The 21,986-nt window shown below is 36.3% G+C and overlaps 1 protein-coding gene across 45 annotated transcripts in view; it reads right to left on the reverse strand.

Annotated features, from left to right (window-relative positions):
• The window catches only part of DLG2 (discs large MAGUK scaffold protein 2), a 1,058,052-nt gene that overhangs the window by 223,368 nt on the left and 812,698 nt on the right, over positions 1 to 21,986 (reverse strand). For all 45 annotated transcript variants that reach the window (XM_083797000.1, XM_083796967.1, XM_083797009.1 and 42 more), the window contains 2 exons: positions 20,597 to 20,665; positions 9,713 to 9,869 (listed from right to left, as the gene is read on the reverse strand). In XM_083797000.1, the coding sequence (XP_083653126.1) occupies positions 9,713 to 9,869; positions 20,597 to 20,665 (226 nt within the window). The remainder of the gene's footprint in view (positions 1 to 9,712; positions 9,870 to 20,596; positions 20,666 to 21,986) is intronic.

Genomic DNA, 21,986 nt, shown 5'->3' on the forward strand with positions numbered 1-21,986 from the left:
ACTCGGGTCACTAAATAGCTACCAGCTAGTTCCATTACTGACTTGGGCCAATGTGATCCTGCAACTACAAGTTGATCAATGATATTTTATCTCATTGCTAAATGGTAAAGTCTAATCAGAGACACACACGTAGCCTTTTCGTATTCATATAACTGTTGTTAATGGTGAAAAATTTCATATATGTATACCATGCTGGCTAATAGTGCAGACCACTACTTATTAACTAATTTTTAAATAAATATACATATTTTCCATTTATTTTATATACAAGATATCAGTCTTAATAATTAGGAATATTCATTTACGTTAAAACGCTCATCACCACATCTTAAATTTAAACCTAGTAGCTGTTTTATTTACTTTCCCTCCTTCCTCCTGGTCACTCAAATACCACCACGTAATTTCATGGATCTCCTCACCGAAGTCTGTCTTCATATATTCACTCTCCTTTACAGTTAGTACTATCTTCCTACTCCAAACTGATAAAATACCAGATCGTCCCTCCTCCCTCCTACAGCTTTAACTTTACATGACTGCTACTTTCATTCATTTTCTTGACTTTCTGAATTAATCCTATTTCTCCCTAATTCTGTTTTCAGCAGTTGGATTTCTGTCTCCTACTCTCATCCTGGGTCACATAGGCATTCCCCTGCTGGTAGCAGTTATAGCATAGATCTTGGTTTCCACACAGTCCTAAAAGGAATTTTTCCTACCAAAATATGCATATAGCTAAATTACCCTTGATTAGTTTTTCTCATAATGTTGTAGTGTGCTTGTTTCTCATTTGAATTTCAAACAATGATATAAATGGAACTAATTATTGCAATTCTTCTGCTTTTGAAGTGAAGTAAAGGTTTCCATTTTACTAAGTGTCTTGTAACTCGAAGATGATAAGAATGATCATTCCAGCTGAAGCCGATATGTAAAAGTTACTCAGGTACTGGAATAAAAAATTAAATCAATATTAGAGGCTGCTTAGAGACAGTAGGGCATTGGTAACTTGTTGAACTCCAAGCAGTGAGTTAGTGGCAAATTTAAAAACTGAAATTCTTGCCCTATTCTCTGCTTGACAAGCTTTCCATATTTCCATGTTCACAGACTATGGTAACATGGCCTCTGAGCTGCGGGATAACATCTTGTGTCTTGTGTCACAACAAATCTATACTGAATTCAAGCCAGTGACCATGAGGCAATGTTTGAATGGTTCAGTGGTAGCTTGTCTAACTGGAATATTTGGCTGTAGGTGAAGTGTTCAGCTCTAAATGAATTGTTCAGTGCTCAGTTGTTAAGTTCAGACTTTTTTTTTTTAAATATTAAAACTGCCTGAATCACAAGGTTCATAGTTAATTGTGGCTCTACAGAGTAGGATTATGTGACACAGACTCTTTGAATATATGATGAGCTGTAGTCTCAAATATAGAGTATATTTTTAAAAAACTATGGAAAGGAAGTGGCTCTTGTATTCTGTAGTTCTGGCTTTTTTGTTTTGTTTTGTTTTTAACAGGGGCTTGCTTCTTCAGCAAAAAGACTTTTTTTTTTTTTTTTTAAGGATCCCCAGAATCTTCTCCAAGAAATTACTGCAGATATCCCTCAAATACCCTACTTAATACTTAATTGATGGCCAATTTCTATTATTATGCATCTCATGTCATAGGATCATTTTTTAAATCGCTCAGGAACACGAAACCTACAGGGCAATAGAGCAGGATGATGCCTGGAGTCTAGTTTGTTTAAGCACAAGTCCAGTCTGGGGAAAAATCTCTGAAAGAATAACACTCAGGGATGTAGCCATTTTGTCCAGCAGTAATAGTTTTGGCTTTCAAATTTCTATTTTTATTTTCCCTTCATTGTGAAAGTGACATTAAGGCTACACAGAAGGCTATAAAGCTCACCCCACATCCTCAATATATCAGATGTGATATAATTCTGTTTGACAATCTTGAAACAAATTTTTCTAATTTAGAATCCTTGAAGTGAATGTGAACTCCTCCTTAAACAATTAGGAGCTGAAGAGCAAGCAGTCTGGCATCAGATCATTCCTACTCATTGAGGCAATTACAAAATGAATGTTTTAGAGGCAACTGATGATTTCATCACAGCAAAAATACATGGGCTCTGGTCTAGGCCAATTTGCTAGCTTTGCATGACACAACTGACAGGTCTGATAGCTAACACAGCCTGGCAAAAAGAGATATATCTTATTCATGAGAATTGTTAATAGTATTTATCAGGTTCTAATCATGTGCTTGGCAATATCAAAGACTTAAGTAAGCAGTTACTGCATCAAGGAAATTGCAATATGAACTATATATTACAGAAAAGTAGTGGGAGGGAAGGAAAGGGAGAAAGGAAACAGAAGGGAGAGAGAGAAAAAAGAGAAATCCATCAGGAAGACACATTTCTAGATTAATAAAAGACAAAAGGTAGCTCTACAGTCACCTAATGCACATACTAGTCTAGCATACAGGTGGTAAATTTTTCCCTAGAAGCTCCATTAAGATTGTATTTTAGAAAGCCATCTATTTTATTTTGAAGTCCCAAAGTGACAAGTCTACTAGCTTCTATGGCAATATAATCCAGTTACCCTGACTACAAAACAAGCGCATCATGTTTTGAGGTTGAATATGTCTAAGTTCAACTTAGCCGGTCATCAGATCATATGTATTTATCAATAGCACTAAAAAACAGTTTTTTACCAGCTTTCTTATCCAAGGGTAAGTATTTGCAGATGTTTTTTACATAGACACAGCTCATACTTCATTGAAGTCAATTTTCATGGTCAGGGAGAATGCTAGATTTTTCCTGACATGGAAATTAAACTCCAAGGCATTTTGTTAATTGATGATGATGATGATGATGATGCCACCTCTTTAAATATATAAAAGAGAGGATTTTCAAAAGCACAGATTTGCACTAGCACCCAGCTTTTGTTTATTAGGTGTCCAGTTGCCTTCTGTACCTCTAAAAATCTCCTCTTGTACAGAAATTTTGTAATGGTGATTCAGTGTTGTCATGTGAAATGTTTTTGATTTATCATGATGACAGCAAATACTGGACATATATCTGAAGATAATAAACACATTGTAAAAGGTGAATTTGAGATCATTTACAAGGTTGGGATGCTGTGCACCTGGATGACTTCACGTAAACATAAATAGGTGGAGGACTCTTAGAGACCTACTACCATTTCTGAATCATCCTCAAATTTCATAACTTTCTAAAAACTTTTCATCAAAAACTTTACATCATCTTCAACACCACAGGAAAGTAAGCACCCTAAGGATATGGTCAGTGCCTCTGCAGGCAAGTGCTATATGGCAAAGGGAGTACCTCTCATAATCCTAGCACTATTACACAAGAGTGACTGATGCTCCATGGAGAAAGGATTCTGTGCCCCATAGCAATCTCCATCATAAAGCCTGTTTTGGGATTGGGCCGAGTGGAGATGATTCAAACATTTTCCAAGCCAGTTGCAATTTTGAAAAAAAAAAAAAATCTGAGAAGCAAAACTAAATAGTATTTGACTTTTTTTTTTTTTAGTTTGTAACTAGGTAACACAATGCACTCTTTGCCATAAGTAGTTTTACTGCTTTTACCATGAGCAAAAAGCCATTTTAAATTAGAAAACTGAAAGCTTCTCTGCACCAAACTAAGGGAAGTCAATCGGAAGGTCAATTCCAACTGCAGCAAAATGGAGCATAAATATTGCTATAAATAGGTACAGAGTTCTAATGGTCTATCCTGCTCTATATGCACATACTTTGGAGTAGAAATTGCAGAACATTATTTTTTTTTAAGTGTATTTTATTTTTGCTACAGATGTGTGTGAGAAGGTGGGTAGGAGTTTTTTGGGAGGAACTAAGTAGAAGCTCATAAGGAAAAGCAAACCTCTCACATAAAATGACAGCAGGACAATGCACAGACAGAAGATAAAATCTGATCAATATAAGAGATGACTTTCCCTCTACAAGGAAAAACCTTGTATAAAAAACCAAAGGCAATACAGAATTGAGATGCTGAAATACCAGTTTTGCAAACTAACTATATATAATACCATCAACCAGATGAGAAGGTTACAGAAATCCCTGCAGAATATTTCTGGTAGCCCTTTTCCCGGTATGTAGCTATTTGATTCTCAGGAAGTAGCAGGGGATAACAGATACTATCTTTCCCCATGTATGAATACTTCATGATGAATACTATGCTAGATCAAGATGAAAATCACACAGAATTTGTCTGATTTAGTTCATCTGCTTCAGGTGAGATACCAGTGAAAATGGAAGCATTAGGAGAGTTCTACCTGCATCTTCACAGTGCAGCCTGTTCTTTTTCTACTCTTTTTCCCACCCTTATTCAGCAATTACTCTACAGAAAACATGTTTTATCTCCTTAATGTAACTGGCAGGATGTGTTTCTTGGGAGCAGCAGTCTTGCTCCATAGCAAGCAGTCTCTTCTTTCTCCTGACTACTTTCAGGATAGCAGCCACACTTAATCCTGCCACTGTGAGACACAAGGTACTAAAGAATTTATGTAGGAGAATAAAATAAAACTGATACTGTTTATATGGCACACATTTTGCGTTTCTTTGTAATGAATCAAACACAGTATTAGGTGAAAAATCAAACATATATTGTAAAGGCAAACACATGAAATGTGAAATTCAGTTTAAGATGCCTAAATATAGACATGCATACACAGGATAAGTGTTTGAACTTACAGTCAATGGATATCTGATCAATACAGGCAATAAGGACTACAGAGCAGTTCAACCTGCTCTAGACACCTCATAGTTGGCCAGGCGAATCAATCTCTAGTCTTTATTAATTTTAATGGGAAATACACACCCAGAAAGTATGTCAATCTTTAAGTATCTTAATCTGAAATTTAGTCTTGCCCAACGACATAAAATTCAATCATTTCAATAGTTAACACTTGTTACTTCCCTATGGCTACCTTCATTTACACACATACTTAACTTGATGTAGTCTGGTAGAAAAATCATATAAGTGTTTGAAAAAATGTGAGAAAAGAAATTCAAGGAGCAATGTGCTCTAATTAATTGTGTGTAAATTGTGTGTCAAGACTTGAAATAGTAAATCTTAATTCTGCTTCTGAATTTGCGTGGGTAAACTAACTCTCTGCTCTGTAGATGTACATACAGAGAATTTTGCAAGACTGGTACTGAAAGTGCTTTGGAAGAACACAAGATAAGACATCTAAATCAAGTAGTTTTGTTTTATGGTAATTTGATATGAGATTGTAAAGGAAAATCGTTTTGTTAATAAATATATATATGTATTAATAGAACTTTATTTCTCCCCCTATCCCTCCCAGTATTTCCCCTAAAACTTAAAATGTATTCAAAACTTACAATGTGTGTGCCTCTTCTCTAAAATTTTAAGATTTGCACTGTTTTCTGTCAGTTAGGATACACGTACAAGGTGTGGCCATCATGTTTATGGCTCTTCGAAATCATTTGTGCTCATCAAACTGATTTTCACTAAACAACACTGGGTTACCATTTCTATTTTAATAGACAAAATATCCTTCAGTGTTGGAATTGGAATTTCAAATTGCAAGAGTGGCATCAAGGAAAAATACTTTTTATTTGTACTAGAGACCTCATTTTCCTAACAGATGGAGAACTTGGAATTAGATCAGAGTTCAAGCAGTATATAAACTTTGTCTTGGCCCAGACTTCCTGCCTTAATTTAATCAGTTAACATAATGGCATCCCATTTCCACTGCTATAAAATGGAAATACTTCCATTGGTATTTTTAGCTGTTCTGTTTGTGTTGTATACTTCTGATTGAAAAGCTAATCTGTGTGTAGGCAGAATTTAGCAAATCAGTTCTTTATCCCAATTAGTATTCAAGATGCTATTTGGTAACATTTATATTTTATTTAATATCAGGACAACCCTAGTGGGAGGGACATACTCTGTCATACTGGTGAACCTTGCTGATGTACGCATTACCACATTTTTAGAGACATTCGGAAGTCAAAAAGAAAATGATTAGTTTGGTAAGAACTCACAAGACTATAATGAAGTATAGCAAGAAGAAACCAGCATTTAAAACACCACTTTTTAGAGGGGAAAAACAGTTTTTCATAAATGTAACTTTATAAATCACTTTTTGCTATTTGAAATGTTTGCCATTTGAAAGAGAACATTTTCCATTATTCTTCAATTTGCATTCAAGGTTCAGATATGACTCATTTTGTCTCTTTGCACAGAAGCATTTGGAATATCAGCCTGCTTCCTGAGATAAGTTTTAAACATTTCCAGTCAATTAACTGAAAAAATAAGAATATGGCTATCACTGTTTTTCCTAAGGTTTTGGGTCAGATTTCTGTCATTATTGATCCTGTGATGCCACCTGGTGGCGTTTAATAAAAATAAACTCAAATTTCACTCCTTGCCCATAATATATCATAGCGCCCCTTGGAGGATGTTTGGACTCTGTCACATAACAGCACCTCTCTGTCACGTAACAGTGAGAAGGCAGAAAATGAGGCAGAAAAGTTATGGGACGTCAGGCTTTACAGGCTGACTCTGGGACTACATATGCATCCAGTGAATCACCCAAAGGCAGTGCATATTTCTAGCTTTGTGGGGACTAACTCATGGATTTGCAGTCTATTTAAGGTATATTTACAGGTACCCACCTGAAGGTGAGTATACACAGCTCTCAACTAGTCAACATTTTGCCATATTTACAGCACAAGCACAAATTATGAAAGTGCTGTGATTCTCCTCTTCTACATTGGAGAAGGTGGCTTTGAAAACTAAAGCACCTTGACCAAGGTCACGGAAAAACAACAGAAAAATCAGGAATTCATTCCAGGTCTCCAAAGTTTAAATCACTTATGCCGCTTCCTGTCTGGAAGAAATTTAACAAACGCCAAGTTAATTTGATATACTAGCTTGGTGTGCATTATTGGTTCTTGGTAAACCAGATCTATCGTGTTTTGAGAAACAAGTGGGTAAACTGTAGGGAAACAAATAGGGAAACAGTAAGGAATAAGTGTTTCTGAGGGATGAGACAAGTAAGAATAGACAGAGAGAAACAGGCCTATTCTGTGCAGCTTGATAAAATTAAGGTGTCTAGGACCCTTCACCAGACAATGGTCTAAGATTAATCAGCTCTAAAATTAGCCCGTGCATGACATTTGTTTTGTTTGAGCAAGGGAAAAGTGGATTCATAATAGTTATTTGTGACTTAATAAGTCAGCAGTGCCTGACTTAGTGATTGCCTGGGGAAATATATGCAGTCTAATTTAGTAATAATTTCCATCCCTCTCTTCAATGAACAAACAAACTACTCTTGCATGACAAGTAAATGCTGCAGTGACACTGGTAAGTTTAATTAGAACTTATGAAAACATTGCTGTGAAATAGACAAAAAGTGGAATTAAAAATTCAACTTTGGCAGTATCCCACAGTGCTAAATATATGCCTACTGAAAAATAAAACAAAATGGACTTTTAAAGTTGTATGTGAGCTGCTGGATTTCTGAATACAATGTACTGTGAAGGCTCCAATCTCATAGTGCTCTTTTATTCGGCCTTCTTGTGCTGCATCTAGCCAAAGAAAAATAAATGAAATAAGCGTCCATTTCTATTCCTCAGGTTCCTTGTCTGTATTCTTGTTGGCACAGGCATTTGCTTTCCTTATCTCTCCATGCTGATAACATTGTAAGATTCTACTGTGGTTTTCTTGCAGTTCCCTATGAACTTATTTAGGGATCTCTTCAAGGCACATAAACGTCTTCTACTTGTCCTTTCTCTTTAACTATTTGCAAGGAGCAGATCAAGATAAAAGATAGTGTTATGATCCTGTCCTGCTTTCGTCTAGTTTACAGTTAATTTTTTCACAGTGGCTGGTATGCACCATGTTTTGGATTTGAGAGAAAAATAATGCTAATAATGCACCTATGTTTAGCTGTCGCAGAGCAGTGCTTGCACAGAGCCAAGGACTTTCATCTCCTGTTGCTGCCCTAACAGTGAGGTACCTGGGGGTGCACAAGGAGCTGGGAGGGGACACAGCCAGGAGCTGACCCAGACTGGCCAAAAGGATGTCCCATACCATATGGTGTCAATCTGAAAAATTAAACTTGGGTTTTGGTCATGGGCAGGGGGACCACTGCTCAGGGACTGGCTGGGCATTGGTCAGTGGGTGGTGAGCAATTACATTGTGTACCATTTTTATATATATGCATTTTCTTATTGTCATTCTTCTTATTATTTTCCCTTCTGTTTCTATCCTATTAAACTCTTTCTACATCAACCCGTAAGTTTTTACTTTTTTTTCTTCTGATTCTCTTCTCCATCCCACCCAGGGCGCGGTGGGAGTGAGTGAACGGCTGTGTGGTGCTGAGCTGCCTGCTGGGTTAAACCACAACGGAACCCAAAATTTCAGGTTACTGTATCCCTCCAGTGTTAGCTCACCAGATTTTCTATATATTACAAAGGAGCAGCTTTTTACTTTGTACTTTGTTATTTTTTTCACACGTAAACTTCAACATGCAGAAGTTAAACTCACTAGTCATAGAACACGCCAGAGGTCAAGACACGCCTAAGCAATGTAGGAAAAGCAGTTCCAGCTCCCCCTTGAAGGGAGTCACACATTGACCAGGAACCTGCCACATAACCATACCACAAACCATCCAGTCCACAGCCATCTTCTTCCCCTGCCACTAACCCAAGTGCAGCCCCGGATACAAGATGTCAGGGACAGAAAGCACGACAGTGGGAACGAGTGTGACACTGCAGCTTCATGGGCTGGTCACTCATGTGGGATGAGTAATTCCTGGGCTTCAGTTCTTTGCGTTAAAGCTATTTATGTACTTTACATGAAACAGGCCCAAGTGTATCAATTTGTATAAAGTTTTGATTTTGGTTTTGTTCTTGGTGTTGTTTTTTGTTGTTGTTTGTTTATTTGTTTTTCTGTAAAGCAGAATAATGTGAATGGATACTTAACTACACTCTCAAGGCTTTTATTGCCCTTCAGAATCCTTTATGTTCAGATTGTTTCAGTCAGATGTTCAATTACTTGACAGAGCCTAAGACAGAGCCTAAATGCTGTTTTTGAACTGCATACTATCAACACATACATGAAAGAAAAATTTCATAGATGTTTTTGAGACTAAATATGCAAAATATAACCTCAGTCTACAAAGCCTCTTATCCTATAAAATTTGAAAATAAATTTCAGAGTGATCATCAAATTCATTAGAGGCACAGAGATAATTAACATAACCTAGTTAATCACCTCATTGTATTGGGGCAGTTGCTAAGCAGTTTACTGCACACTAGATGGCACCCCCAGCCTGGATGATTTCATCCTACTATTTCCCCTCAAAGAAAAGCTAAAATTAGGAAATATCTTCTGACTATGCAGTGCATTTTGGGCAAAATGGAACTGGATGATGGGCTAAACTAAGGAATGCTGAGGTCCTCACTGTGGTGTTGCCATACTGTAGGTAATATTAAGCAGAGCTAAGTCTCATTGCAGCTAACACCCTGAACAAATGGTATAAAAAGCAAGAGTAAATAAACAAAATACTCAGTGATGAACTGTTTCCAGCTTGGATTTCACACAATAGAAACCAAAAAGGCTTTATGAAGCCTTCTTTGTGTGTCTTTTGCAGTACAGACAAAGAACAAGATTAAGCAATCTGTCAGCAAAGCCCAACACAAATACTTACAGACAAAATTTGATCTCCTCTCTGCAGTTCTCCACTGAGATCAGCAGGCCCGCCTGCTAGGATGAAAGACACGAAAATGCCTTCCCCATCTTCTCCTCCCACAATGTTAAAACCAAGTCCTGTGGAGCCCTTGTGCAGGATGATTTTTCGAGGCTCTCTGTACAGAAACAAAATGATAATGTTTATCCATTCAAAGATTTAGTGTGTACACATCTCAAGTCATCTTCAGCATACTATATTTTGCTTAAGAGACAATGGCTTGCTACTGCCTAACTAAGCCATTTAATAAATGATATAAATCTGTTAATTGGAGAATAACAACTAAGCAGCGACCATTTTTTTTCCTCATGGCTGAATTCAAACATCTCTATTAATTCCAGTTCACTGGAGTTATCCTCACTAAATTAAATAATAGATTAATTAACAGGCAAAACTCTGAAGATCCTCTATAATCTCATTTATAGCAATACTGCATATACAAGTGCAATCAAACTTCATATGGTACCTTTTTTTTCTTAAAAGTTATACATGAACCAATTAAAAAATAAAAGACCTAGACAAAGCAATGACAAGAGGTTTTAATCCTGGCAGATTTGAAGCAAATAACATTTGCATGATCAATCTAATAGAGAAGAATCTTTCAAAAAACTCTGGTTTGACATTATTAGGAACTTGCAATCGTAAAATCACATAGCAGCTTTATCACTGCCCCAGACTGAGGTATATCTGGTTTTGTGTTACTTGTTTAAAAAGTTGTTCATTATGATGGAAATCAATAAATAATAACAGCTACATCTCATATAGCACTTTCCATCTGTAAATTGAAAATATACCCCAAAGGATGCATAATAATATGCATTTACTGGCAGGAAAACTCAGGTCCAGAGAAAGGAGAAGACTTTCCTAAGCAATCAAGGTAGTACACTTGAGAAAAAGTGTGCCAAGTATTCCAGTTCTCGATTTCTATGTACCATGCATCAGATTTGTCTCTCCCTTGGACAAACAAGTACACACAAGAATGCATAAACATGCAGACAACATGTTTACTGGTACTTACACAATTCCAAATCCCTCTAACAATTTACTTTTCAGAAAATAAACAAATAAATAAAAAATGACATTGTAATATCAATATGTGTGTATCTGAAGCCCAGTCCTGCAAATACTCACATCCATTTATGTCTGTGATTCCTCACAGAGAAAGAGAATCTGCTTCTAATTCTCAATTTTTAAAAATAAAAATTACTAGGTTACTAGCAAAGTGACAATTATAAACATGCATATAAGAGACCTCAAGACCTGTGCTTCAGAATACTTCCTGTAAAAAGATCCCATATTTCTTGTGTACTCTGTAATGGTTCTGTAGAATACTAATGGCTTTTTCATTTCTATTTTGTTTTAAAAAAGAAAAGAAAAGAAGGAAGAGAGAAAGAAGTGATGCATTAAGAGACAAGTCTTATTTGGTGTGATTTAAGTTTTATGGCTGTATACATTGCAACTTTATCTTTACAAGATAATTCCAAAATCAGTAGGAATTCGTTAGCTTTGCCTAATGCTAATTCACAAGTATTATCCCAGGCTTGATCATGATCCTTAAGCAATATCTCAACTTTCTGATATCTAGACTTAGTATTTTTGAAAGAAAAGATAAAGCAAAGTTTTGATAGTATCTTAAAAAGAGATTGTAACCCTTTTTGAAAGTATTCTTCCTACTCCGTATGTCCCTCCATTTTATAACTTAACATTAACATACAGTCAGAAAAAAGAACCTTAAAAAATACAACTGTGAGAAAATGACAGAGAGTCTTGACTTTGCATATTCTTTTGAACCAACCAAAAAATAAATAGGGGGCTTCTTCTCTTTTGGATCATTTCTGTTGATTTGCCTTGTAGCAACACTTTTAGCACCTCCTTAACTATGTGCAGATTAGACATAATGTAATCCATATCTAAGAAGTCTAAGTAGGTTTTTAATTAGTAAGGGTGGCCTGGGGGCTGGAACAGAACTAGGAAAGCAGCTGGAAGCATGGATTCCTTCCCCAGTTAGACAATGTGCTGCTGAGTGAATTTGGCAAGTCATTTGTTCTTCCCTCTTCAATTTCTTCACCCACAAAAAGATATGATGACACTTGTCATCCTTGAGTCCTACAGATCAAAAATAGTTTGGGAGAGCTAGCTACTGCCAGTATTATTTACCTGGATATTGAGGAAAAAGAGGTAGTAAAGTCAAGCAAATATATATGCATGCTCTGCTGGTGAGAAATCAGACAAGTTCTCATTTAAAATGAAAATGAGTATTTTTACACGACAGGCAACTTGGATCATAAAATTGAAAGCTAGTGCTATGGGCAAAACTAGCTCAATACAACTGGGTATCTACTGAATGCTAAGCTGTGCTGCTCAACAAAAAGTTGGCCCAGTTATTAATCCCTGCCTCTGATCAAGTCAGCAGATTTATGCCTAAAATGCTGTCAGTGCTGTTTTGTAATTTTGGCCTTTTGACAGCAAATTTCACATTCTGCTCTTGGATGATTACGTTCAGAGGAAGCTCGAACAATAATGGGGAAATGTCAGAAGACATGATTAGAACACAATGGTTTCAGCTCCTGCTTTTTAGCCTCATGAGGTAATTTTGGTCACGACTCAAATTTGGCTGTATAGAAACTACTAGCCCTAGCTTGCCTCCGTATTTCTTTCATATCTGAGTATCTTGTGGAATCTGAAAAGTGGATTTAAGAATGCACAGGTGTAGCTGTCATAAAAATAATCATCATAGAAATAATCATTAGCCACGACTATGCTGCAAAAATAGAAGGTATATACCATAAATACAAATAAGAATTTTGAAATATATCATAATACACACTTGCATAAAAAACTGAGTCTGAAAAACAGACAAACAAACAAAACCACACTTGTGCTGATAATAGAGTTGTAGCATTCTATGGAGTTAAAGTAGGAAGACATTTTACTGCTTAACGAAACAAACTACAATACTGGCAGATGATCTCTTAAAGAGTAACGCAGAAGTGAGTTATCTATCAATGCTTTAAGCACACTCAAATAAAAGCTTAATTATGATAAAGCTAAAGATGAGGATCAACAGAACCACAGAATGGCTTGGGTTGGAAGCAACCTTAAAGACCATAATTCCAAACCCCTGCCATGGGCAGGGACACCTCCCACCAGCCCAGGTTGCTCAAAGCCCCATCCAGCCAGGCCTTGAACACCTCCAGGGATGGGGCATCCACAGCTTCTCTGGGCAACCTCTGCCAGGGCCTTACCACCCTCTGAGTGAAGAATTTCTTCCTTATATCTTATCTAAACCTACCCTCTTGTAGTTTAAAGCCATTCCTCCTTGTCCTATCACTTCACTCCCTGACAAAGAGTCCCTCCCCAGCTTTCCTGTAAGCCCCCTTTAGGCTGCTGTAACGTCTCCCCAGAGCCTTCTCTTCTTCATGCTGAACAACCCCAACTCCCTCAGCCTGTCTTCACAGGAGTGGATAATATATCACCTGGCATAGAATGTTATAGTCATCTTGATGTAATTATTAAGGAGATCTAAGAACAGGTGCTCCAATCTATCTTGAATGTTTGGGAAGCAACATTAGGAAAAAATCTTCTCCTTCTGTTGAGCTTCTTTATTAATATATTTCCAATACACATGAAGGGTCTCCAGACAGAGTGCAGCTAAATGCCATAAATGAAGCAATGCAATTGAAGACTAAAAGAAGACGGTCATGAGAGAGTAAAAAGTGAAAGAAAAGTAACTTCACATTCACATGTGAATGACAATTTCTTCCTGTAAATGCATTCAGTAAAAACATGTTCTATAGATAAAACAGCAAATAAGGCAAAGGTAATTTCAGGGTAACTTATCTAAAATGTACATTGTTTTGTTCTAAGACAATAGGTGGCACTCTGTAGCTACTAAAAAGGAAAAGTAACTGAAATGCATGCTTTTGCCTCCAGCTTTAACTACTTATCACATTTACAATTTCTTCTGTGATAAATAAGGCTGAAGGTAAGTTTCTAGGTGCTAACAGAGCATACTAGCACTTTAATTCAGTGCGTGCATGTTTTATGCCCTCCTGCAGCTTTGTACCAAATACAAACAGAGAAGAGCAGCAGGGGAAATCAAGCAGAAATTAGAAAGAAGGATGAGATGAAAACATCCCTGGACTGACAGAAGGCAGCAGAAGGCAAAAACAAAATAAAACAAAGCAAAAGCAAAGAAAAGAGATAACAGGACAAAGGGAGAGAATACATCTGTAAGGAGAAAAGGAAAGGAATTAAAAAGAAAAAATGTAGAGAAAGAAGGAAGATTAACTATAACAGAGCCAGAAATCATAACAAGGAGCAAAGGAGCAAATGAAGTGCTGCAATCCACACAAATTTACAAGCTCAGAAATCAATGGGAGAATCAATTTGGATGGACTTGCTTCAGGGAATGCAGCAGAGCTGATTCTGTAAAGCACATTATAAATTGGAGGCCTGATGTAAGAGCAAAGTATTATTAAATTAATGTTTGAAACCAGTAAGTAGCAACAAATCAGAGAGGGTAAAACTTCAACACTTAATGAAATTTCTCCTGTCAGAAAAACACAACTTTAAAAAGTCGAAAAAGTGAGATATTTTTCCTCCTTACCACTTTTTTTGCTTTATATTTGTTACACTTGTTCATTATGCTGAAAACAGCTAAGTGTTTTGTATCTACTATATTTGTACTGAATTTTTGTTTTGATCAATTTTACTCTTTTATAGTAAGAGAATGACAAAAACAATGTGAGTCTTCCTATCGTTCTCCTTTGGATTCTGAATCCACAGTAATTATAGACTTAATTTAGGAGATTAAAAAGTGGACTGATAAATGAAGGGGAAGAGCTTTCTGAAAACAAGTTATTCTTATAACAGCTAACTGAAAGAAAATCCATTTTCAATTTGCTTATTTTGTGCTGCTGGCTACATTAAAGAATACAGTCAGTTTTAGTATTCATATCACACTGATACATCTCTGCTTTTCTGTTTCTTTTGCACCATCTATAAAATCGGGGTGTTGAAAAGATTTTGTGCTTTTTGGACCATGTACAGAAATTTAAGCACATTGGATACTTTCAAGTATCAGACCATAGAGATTTGGTCAATTACATATAATCAGTGAGGTATCCCAAATGAGCTGGGACTGAGAAATATGGCTTTGATCTTGCTTTGGCCACAGGTTTATTATTGTTGTTTGCTTGTTTCAAAAATGCTGTTTTCTTCACAAAGAATATTGACATCATACATGCACATGATGATCTGGTGTCACTGTAGCACATGCCATAGAAAGCCCAGCAGTGCTTGTATTAGGGCAACACCCAGTCCCCAGCTTGGCCTAACACCCTCTGTGTGAAGCACTGTGCTCACAGTGACAAATCACAGGACAAAGAAAACGGTCTCAAGTTCCACCAGGGGAGGTTTAGACTGCACATTAGGAAGAATTCCTTCATGAGAGGGTGGTGAGGCATTGGAATAGGCTGCCCAGGGAAGTGGTGGAGTCCCCATCCCTGTAGGTATTTAAGAGATGTGTGTATGTAGAACTGAGGGATGTGGCAGCTTAGGGACGGAAATTGGTAGGTCAGGTTGATGGTTAGCTTGGTGATCTTGAAGGTCTTTTCCAAGCTAGATGACTCTATGATTCTGTGATAATGCAACACAAAGTGTTCACACTACTTACAAGTAGCAAATAGCAGGAAAGAAAATTGTAGAGTGAAGTTATACTAGTCTAAGGTTATGCATTAGTGATAGTACATCATGGAAAAAAATGTTATCTCAGGATCAAAGAACCATTCTCTTGTGCATTATGGTGTCTGGCTATAGCAATTCACTGTGTGAGCACTGAGCTAGCTGTGCCTGCTTAGAGTCAGTTGGCTAATCAAGCCATTTCTTTTTCAATAAAATACTTGTAGTTTTCCTCTAGTACCTCAAAAAAACCTAATAAATAACTGCACGTTTATTTTGGACAGCCAAAGGGCACCAATACTGGAAGGACCTGAAAAGGGCAATTCAAATAGGTTGAACATTCTTCCACATAGCATGTAACACAGAAAGCTATGGTGGATAGAGAAGGTGCCGGTGTGTACAATGTTTTAAATTCTGATCTATCACGCAAGAGAGAATTTGAAATCTTAAGTGGTTGAAGGCACGGATTATGCACACACACCTTTTTAAAAGCCATCAAAGTTCAGGCAGAATAAAACCTTAGCTTATTCACATTTTCTTTTATACCTTCTACAACTGCTTCACAACAATTTAAAGAAAAAAACTATCTGTAGTGATTTCATCTATTGTTTTATTGCAGTATCATCTCTGCAGCATCATGGCTATTACTTTTTCCCCTGTTATTTCCCTCTTAGGCTTGGCAAAATCTTTCCATCACAACAGGAGACAGTACTGCCCACAGCCCTCTCTCTGATCTACCTTTATTGTGAGGTTTCCAAAACACCGCAGTCTGGCAGCAGCAGGGAGCAGGCAGCCCTTCCCTTCTCCAGCCCCACTACTGTTACACAGAAGTGTTATACCTGACCCAGTGGGGTCTGATCCCCAATTCATGACTTTAATTGTTACTATAATGATTACATTTATGACTGAAAATAATAAATAAGGAAATCTTCTTTTTATCCTTTGCTGTCACATTGAGCATCACAGTCCAGAGGCGTAACTTTGCCTTCTTACACTCAGATGTTATTTTGGTCATATGCCGCGCGAGCGTTCATATTCATTACAACATGCAACTGATTGGTAACTTGTAATCTCATTTTGCTAAATGTTGATATGCAAACAACTAAACCTTCAGCCTTGTATGATCTTGAATCAGATCACATAACAAAATATAAATTTGCTTGCAATAGTGACCTGTTCTGCTTGAAAAAGTATTTTATCAGGTTAATTGACTATGGTTTCTCTGGCATTTCTTGTTGATTGAACGTTGGCATTAGCTGTAGAAGCAGTACTTTATCCTAACTTTAATACTGAATACGTTTTTTTATGCATTTATTTTCCAAACATCATGTCTAACTTGTCACAAACTTTGAAGTATATTTAATATGAGGGAACCTACTGGGAGCCAGGCTTCAACCTGACTGATGCATGCATGAGTGCACTGACTTATATATGGGCAATTTTATTTGCTTTGTGGGAACCCCTCTGGACTTTAGTAGTCTTTCATTTTGTCCTTTGTAGAGAAATTAAAGCCTGCACACCAGGCAATGTTTTCTGCTTACAGCTAGCAAGATGGACTTGGCATACCAGAATAATTTCTTATTTGAAACGTGAAACTGGTCTGTATTTTTACCTCGGTGCCTGACATTTACCTCAAAGGCACAGGAGTACATCTCCTAGATATGAGAAATTCCAATGAATTCTAGAGAAACAATGTTGGACAACTAATATGCTCTGCAGCTTTGAAAGGGAGATGATTATTCCAGTGTGCTTATTCATTTATACATTGTCTCACATAAGCATTTGTCTCTCTTCCCTGATCTAGGAGGTGCATTATTTACATGATAATCATCAAATCCAGAAATCTGCATCTCTGTTCCACCTGCTATACCCAACACATACACATACTAAAAAGGTTGCTATGCATCCTGGCTTTAAAAAACTATTTGTTATGTATTGAAATCACTTTTCTATAAACTATTGCTTTTGCCATTTCATAGCTCTATTTACCATGAACACTCCAGCTTTTCAGCTTGTAAGCAAAGCTAGATGAGATGGAAATGGCAATAGGCAACCACATCACACTGTCAGGAGACAGGAGGCATTCAAAGGTTAAGAGAATACCTAAAAATAGCAATGCCTCTAAGCCATGTTTCGAAATATCAATACACAGTACATCAGAAGCAAGCATCCAGGATTACTTTATATGAGATACTTTGGAAATACAAAGCTGTCTGTAATGGCTGTTCTGTTCAGAATAGAAGTTCTTACCCTTAGTCCTGGTTAAAATGCTGTTTATTTACATATTAATATTTATATATAAAATGTTCTTGATGAAAGAAGTTGAAATCCCAATTTCTAAACAGTTCAGCAGAGTAGATGGCTGGTATAAACAGTAGCATGTTAAGTAAAATTTAGTCTGAATGTCAACTGGAGACAGAATTGCTATCATAAAGGACTAACATTATAGATTTGTGAGTAGTACAGAAGGATTTCCAGGTAACAGGTTTTAGTTTTTGTCCAGTATTTTTCCCATTTTGAATATTCACAGCTAAAATTTTTATTAAAACCATTAAAAAAACCTCAGATTAACAATATTTTCAAATCCAAACATAATAGTTTTCTTGTTTTTAAACCATGCAGATAAACCATTTAGGAAGTTACTAATGAGATTGCACTAACAATGACATCAGACACCTGTGAAGTTCATGCCTTTGTAGACATAATAAACCTGTTCACCTCATGTACAGCTATTAAACTGTGAAGAATATAAGGCTTGAATATAAAGAAAATTTAGGTTTTAAAAACTTTTTTTTTTTACTTTGATACTCATTTTTGCTACACGTAAAGCCCACAAAAGCATTCTCTCAAAAAAACATTTTTTTATGTATGAACCCATTACCTAGATCAAAAATCTATTAAAGTTTTTAAAACATCTGTGCTAGCCAGTTCAATTATCACATATTCAACAAGGTGGAAAGGAATAAATGCCAGTGAATGCAATTCCACCTGCATTTTTTTGTTCCTCCAGTATTTCATTTCTCCTTCAGAGGACCAACTAATTGTACTACCGCAATGCCTACACAGTCAGTCACACACAGCCTGCATGCTGGCCTGAAATCTCAGTGTGTCTTAGGGATGCCTTTCAGGCAAAGTAGTCATTTACAAAGCACATCTCAAAAGCAATATAATGAGTCACCTAAATACAGGACTCTACTGATGGAAACCGAGTTCCTAAAAGAGAAAAATAACTTTGTTTTGACATGAAATTGTATTAGCTATAAACTTATTTAGCAGCATGGACTTCACAAAAACATTAAAATAAATAGAGCTTTAATATAATGAAATATTTAGGGCTGAGCTGATTACTCTTATTTGCTCAGCAGTGTAATAGGCTAACAGTCCCACTTTCCTATGTGAAATGAAATATGACTCAGTGTAAGTTGATTAGTAATAATTACAAGCCAGATATTCTTCTACCTCCTGAACAGCAGGAGACCTGTAATATCAATTGCAGATTTCCCCTGCTCTAATGATTCATACACAATATATGCAAACTGTCTGTGTGGCCAGTGCAGATTTTGCAATTTATCTAAAAATTCATGTAGACAAGATTGATTACCAAATTTCAATGGCAATTTAAGCCTGTGGGGTACCTCCTTATTATGGAGTCCAGTAGACCACGTCACAGACATCGTAATAGAATTTCTTTTCCTAAATCTCAATTTAGCAAACTCTCCTTTTTTTTTTTTTTCCTCACAGTTTTTCTTATTTCTAACATCATTTTCCTCATGAATTGGATTGAGAAAAAGGCAGGGGAATAGAGTATGCCTTTGTTAGTTCATTAGAGAGAAAGCAAATTAAAATTTAAAAAAAAAAAAAAAACTAAAATGAGGGTGTTTTAGCACTGACAGAGGTTACCCAGAGCTTGCGTAACTTCCACATTTGGTGATAGTCCCAGTTTCACTAGAAAAAGACCTTGAGAAACCATCTCTAACTTTGAAATTAGCCCTGCTTAGAGCAAGAAGGCTGGCTGATAAGGCCTTCATTTATAAAATTACCTTCCAGATAAAAGCTATTAAGCCATATGGGCCTTTCCTATAAGGATTTCATTATTGATTCTTGTTTTCAATAGAAAATTAATAAAGCAGTCTTACCCGTTTTAAATACAAACATAAAATTATTATTAGATTTGTTCTTTTTTTTTATTGTTTAATATTTCATGTTGAAACTTGTGGGAAAAACATTTCAGGCTTCATTTAGGAGTGGATTATTTTACATGTGTGTTGTTTTCTTTCTCACTGCACCACAGTGAGGTTCCAACATAAAATACAAGCAAGATAGCACCTTTCCTGTGTGGAAACTTTGGACTCCCACTTTTATTATATAACATTATATATAATATATATAATATATATATATTATATATAAAAAAGAAAAGCTTTGAAATAAGACCTAACAGTAGTCCATGATAAGTTATTGCCTACAAAATACTTCAGACAGTTCTACATTTCTATGGGAGTGGAGAAACAAATATAACATTTTCTGGAAACTACACCAGTCAGAGCAACCAAAATCTAAATGATTCAGTGTTAAATATCAGGTTTTCTAATATCATAAAGATGCAAAAATATTAACTGCAGTTATGAATTATTCATATTTTACCCAATTATTTCTGTCAAAGTGGAGTCAGCTAAGTACTCAGAGTGATACTCTACAATTAACACATAATATACACAGACGTACACCAGCATGGGATTATTATTCTCTATCAGTACTTCTTCAGCCTTAGTCCGGGACACGGTTTGCTTTGCCAAAAGAAATTCATGCATGTATTAAGAAAACAGAGTGAGACTTCACGGGGAATTCCCATGATTAATGGCAACCATTTTACAGCTAATACATGTGAATATTGACTTTAGTCAAGTGAGATGAAGAGATACTGAGATATGTGACAGATATTCTTGTCTTCATGTAAGGCAAACTTTTCAATATGAATATCTAAAAAGGGTCAGTACTAATTTGGAAGTATCTATTTCTGCATCTCACAGACATTGAGAGATGTATGCAACATGGTATGCAACAACACAAGTTGTTAACTCCTACATGTAGGTGGGGAGTTCAACGTCTGGCTTAGGGATATCTGAGAGCTCAACAGGCAGCTTCAACAGAGAATCATCTTACCCTTCCACAGAAATGGTCCGCTGCAAGCTCACTGTGGGTGGCCGCGTTGCAGTGCTGTGCTGGGAATGACTGTATGACCAAGGAAGAATAGAGAAAAGTATTTGTTAAAGAAATACACGTTTCTCTTGCTCTTATTCTCTCTAGCAGCTTAACTAACAGCAAAACAGAAGTAACAATCAGATTGTTTTACACGTGTCTAAGGCATTTTGATTTCAGCAATGCTGATCTCTTAAAAAAGGGTTCAGCTGATCTCTTGTGTTTAGTATCAGGTTTCATTCCTTATTAAAACACTACAATGAAGAGATTAGTTCCCCCTGATCTTTCTTATTATTTTTTAAATACATATATACACAGTTCAGGGACTTAAAATAACTTAGGTGCTAATTGTTCTGCAAAATATACTAACCGTAAAACACAAGATATTTGAGAGCAGAAGGTAAAACAGTAAAGCATAATGTTAATAATCTAATTCTTACTGTCTCTCAGGCAGAATGTTCAATACAAGAGGCCATGCGCTACTTGCAATTACACCATAATGTAACTTTGGATTTCACAAATTTCAGTCAACATTCGCTATTTGTATCAGATTTTAACTGGCTTGAGTCTTTCCAAGATATTTTATCAATTTGAGACGCAACATTCAGGGGAAAAAAAAAAAAAAAGTATTTTCTAAGGAAAATGCAAGCTCTGTGGAAGGAAAAATCATTCCAATTGAAAATCCTGAGGTCTAATGACTGGTCTTCTATGTTGCATTCTCATGACTGAGGAACCTCAAAAATGGTTACTGTGTTAGCTAAGCCCAATAAATTACATAGCAAATGTTAACTTCAGTATTATACTGTTGTATAATAGCATTAAACCGTTAATATTCATGTAAATGTAAATGAATAACAACACATCAGGCAGTTGTGTGATAACAAATTGCATTCCTTACCGAAGACAGTTTGTATAAAAAAAAAAATAAATTAAAAAATAGAAGTGTAGAAGTGTCTGGGTGTATTCTATGATTAGTTAAAAGGCTACATCACATAGCGAGGCTAAATATTAATAATGCAAACCACAGAATAAAAAAAAAAATCTTTGACAGTTTTTTATCACTTATTTTACTAACTGCAGGTCTTGTCTTGTTTTCAAGCTTTGTGTACAACTCAAGCTGTTCAGAAGAAGCAGACCTTGTTCTTAGTAAGAGCTAAGACATTCAACATCAACGAATAATGCATCTATTTTACATGCACGTTTTCCTGTAGCATAGCCATTATTGTCTGTCTTAGAGCACAGATTCGATTTTTCTGTGTAGCACATAGACTTGTGATACATGGTATCTTGCTGCAGGACAAACAAAAGATCTGCTGCCTGCTCGTATTTCCAGTTGAGACCATTGTGCTCTTGT

The sequence above is a fragment of the Anser anser genome, assembly GCF_964211835.1.
Source record: "Anser anser genome assembly, chromosome: 1".
In the NCBI taxonomy this organism is placed as follows: Eukaryota; Metazoa; Chordata; class Aves; order Anseriformes; family Anatidae; genus Anser; species Anser anser.